At 47.7% G+C, this 3,807-nt stretch overlaps 1 protein-coding gene across 1 annotated transcript in view; it reads right to left on the reverse strand.

Annotated features, from left to right (window-relative positions):
* The window catches only part of LOC109299364 (transmembrane protein 178B-like), a gene marked incomplete at its 5' end in the record, with an annotated part of 18,414 nt that overhangs the window by 8,586 nt on the left and 6,021 nt on the right, over nt 1–3,807 (reverse strand). Inside the window, one exon of the mRNA XM_019519951.1 lies at nt 2,115–2,252. Within this exon, the coding sequence (XP_019375496.1) occupies nt 2,115–2,252 (138 nt within the window). The remainder of the gene's footprint in view (nt 1–2,114; nt 2,253–3,807) is intronic.

Genomic DNA, 3,807 nt, shown 5'->3' on the forward strand with positions numbered 1-3,807 from the left:
GCAGTGCAATGGGACAACATGACAGGAAGTTCAGGTGTTGAATAGCTGTACTCAAAGTCTTAAGTTATGTCTCCTTTCAGGTAGCTGTGGGGACAAGTCACTGCACCCAACTCCTTAAAATATTGTATAGCACCTCTTATAGCAAGCTCCATTTTCAGGTTACAACAACACTAGAGTCAAGGCTGAGGTGATCTTGGCTCACTTATCCTAAAGCATCCACCCTGGGGCTCATGTAAACACACAGCGTCTCTAACCCCAGCCCCATCACTTTGGTGGAATCCAAAAGCCCAGGACTTAGATACCCTGATCCACCTCCATACCTGCTCACTGAGTACTGCTCAAACCACCACTGTTATGCTGTAGAAGCAAGATGCTCAGATCAAAACACCCCACAGAACTGAAGCAAGTAAACAGAACAACAGCAGGCTTCCCTTTTGCTCTACACCCCACACAGCTACTTTCCTTTTCTCTTTGTGTGTTGAAAGGCCTCTGTCCAGTGCTGCACGACTAGCCTGGACCCTACCACTGAGCTTCCTCCTCTACTGCAACCTAATCTGGACTAATCAGTGCATGTCCACCCCCAACACACCTTTCATGTGATACAAGATGCATCTTGCACTCCCTCTCCTGCTTGACATATTCAGCACCCTCCAGTTTTTATGAAGAACAAGGAACAGCTTGGAAAAGGAAAGAAAACAAGGAACAGCTCTGGACATATGCGACAGAGCTATTTAGGATCTGGGCAGCAGGTCTGGGTCTGCTTTACCCGGAAAGTCACTGATACTTTAGAAATGGGGCTGAGGCTCTTCCATTTCCAGGCAGGCCCACACAAGCCCCTCCCTATTCAGAGTCTCTGGAAATCACTTAGCACCAAGCTGCATTACTGCTACTTCTGTGGATCAGCAGGATTCCTTGGAGAGTGGAGGAAGGATGAGGCAGATGTCACTGCTTCCCTGGTCTCCTGCACTATGGGCCACCTGTGGTTTTCATACAGATGACCTAGCTGTTAGGAGGTGTTCTCTCCTCCTTTTCAGATGCAGGAGTGGCAGAATGACCCCACTGAGGGCAATACGGAATATAATGCTGTGACTGCCCAAGCCAGGGTTGGCAGGCCCAACAGCATTTCCGTGCCTGTGGAGGTGGCATTCTAAACAGGACCTTACTATGACTCTCCTGGAGGCAGGGAGGAGGGTCTGCTAGCTGAGGCGAGGGATTTCTATTCAGTGCTAGTGAGAAGAACTAATTCCATGATAGGGAGGAAGGATGTCTCCTCAATGTTCACTGAATGGCAGTGTGCCAGCCCTACGCTGCTATGAGGAACACCTCAGTGATCAGTATGGATGCCTTGTAGCAGAGACAAGATTCCTGCTCGACTCCAGCACATGTACTGGCACTGGTCCTCTTCTCCCCTGTTGCTTTGGACCCCTTGCCCTGGAACAGTGCCCTGTCTCTTCCCCAGGAGCTCCCTCAGTTTTACAATAATGCTTATACTATGTTAGTTGTGTCCCATTTCTGAGGTCCTGGTTTTCCTGCCCAAGCCAAGGCACTTAGTATGGACGGAGGTAATCTACCACTGGATAGGCAGGGCTGGGACTCTGCCACAAGCAGCATCAGTTGGCAAATAGTGCCTCCCCTTGCTCTACAGGGGGCTGGACAAGGCAGGGTGTAGATATAATTTCCTACAGAGAAACAGCATCAAGACACACTTCTTCACCAAATGGGTTGAAAGGACTGGTTTAAGGTCTCTGAGAAGAGTAACAGGGTGTATACTCAACAGCTTCCATCTCACTGCCAGAGGAATTACAAGAGTTGCATTCACCCTGCCCTTTATGCTGCCTCACCAGGCGGCAGAGAGCAGCCCTATAGGAAGACAGCTACTTAAACAGTTCACTTCTGTGCACGAGGCTGCAGTGAGCTCCATGCTCAGATCCATGGAACCACCCTGACTCAGTTCCTGTCGACATGGACCTAACACTTCTACATCTGTGTTACATTAATTGTTACCCTAATATGCCATTTTGTGCTGTCTGCCGATGGGGCTGGTTTAACCTTTACATGCCTGGGAAATGCTCTGTTGCTTAATGTATATTAGTGAAGAAGAGAGAACCTCTCACCTCCCATGAGGAAGAGCAGCCCTGCCACATACTGCATGAGCTCGTGCTGTTTACAGCAGCCTAGCACACCAATGATCCATCCAAACAGAATGATAGAGACTGCCATGCCAATGAAACCAGCTGTCATCCTCCGCAGATCTGAGGAAAGAAAGAAAGAGAGGAGAGGAGCAAGAGGGGAGAAAGGAAGAAGCCACCCAAGATAGGATACTGAGAAGGAAAGAGGACAGACAGGGAAGAACTGAAAGCATCCATAGAGTTTTAGGTCTGTGCCTGACATTGGTATTCTCCCTCTAAAAGTGATCTGTATTAGTCATGCTGAGGGACTCCTGATGACGGCCTCCTTGTGCTGGGCACAGCAAATGGAGAGGATTCCTGTGCATGGCAAGAGGCAAATAGGACAGAAGGCTGTGGCATGGCAGGGGTACACTGCTGTTGTTTGCAGTAGTCACATTTATGGCATAATTTTTTGGTTGGTTTGTTTCTTTGGTGCAGTGCTGGTGCTGGGTGGGCTTTTCCTTTGGGGAGGGGGATTAACTGAAAAAGAGGAAGATAGGGAAGGGAAGGGAAGAAAACATATAGGACAGGTAGACTGAGGCTGAGGCAGAAAGAGAGAGCGCGCAAGTGCAGAACGGGGTTGGATCAAAGAGCCAATCAGGCAGGGAGAGAGAATATCCGAAGTAAAACCTGAAGAAATTGCTGTCCATGATTCTCTGATGACCATTTTTGCCTACATCCCCCCTCCTCTCCCCTCCCCCCCCCCCCACAGTTTCTTCCTGACTGAGCTTACATGACAAGGAAGAGAGGGACATTTATGGGGCTGTAAGTAATACTAACTGAATCTCGGTATTCCCCTCACCAAAAGGGACCATTATGTCTGGACTTAAAAACAGCTAGAGATTTTGGAAGCCTGATCTGCACACTACTTTTTAAAGGGTCTTTAAGTCCAAAGGACAGCCACTCAGCACTTTCTGAGAAACAGTCCTCTTGAGACACGTCTCAACTTGGACACCAAAATATACAGCACCAAAACATACTAAGGGCCAGATTCTAGCCACATATTAGGTTTATGCATATTTATCCATGCCTAAGTGGGTTTAGGCACCTAAATGCAATTCTGTTTCACCTGTTCAAGTCCCAAAAATCCATTAATACACCTAACAACTTTTGTCTCACACTGTCATTTTACCCTTACAACTGTTAAGACCAAGTCACAAAAAGCAGTAAGCACCAGCTTTTAGGTTAGCAGTTTTTCAGGGACTCAAGCAAAGAGGAACAGAATTACACTTAAGTGCCTACCTCCACTTACATAACAAGTGGAAGAGAATCTGGCCATAATTGCTTTTGAAAATCTAGGCGAGAGAGTGGGAATCCAATACAATGGACTCCTACACCCACAGGACTGTCACACTTTTGCACATGTTCCTGTACTGCTCTCCAGCCAATATCCTTTGTGAAAGCATGTGTGCAGCACCTCTTCAAACATGCAGACATGGGAGACTACAGTGCGACCTTTGCCGTGATACGTTCACACCAGACACAGAAGTTTGTGACTTCTTACGCAGAGAAGTGATATCAGGCTGGAAACCACCAGGGACAGCCGAATTATTTCATAATTTTTTGTCTGGAGGGCTTAAAGAAGGGCACCGTACAAGGAAGGATACATAAGGGACAGTGGAAGATACGTAAGGGAAGC

Source organism: Gavialis gangeticus, unplaced genomic scaffold (assembly GCF_001723915.1).
Source record: "Gavialis gangeticus isolate Ggan-Ray unplaced genomic scaffold, GavGan_comp1, whole genome shotgun sequence".
NCBI lineage: Eukaryota > Metazoa > Chordata > Crocodylia > Gavialidae > Gavialis > Gavialis gangeticus.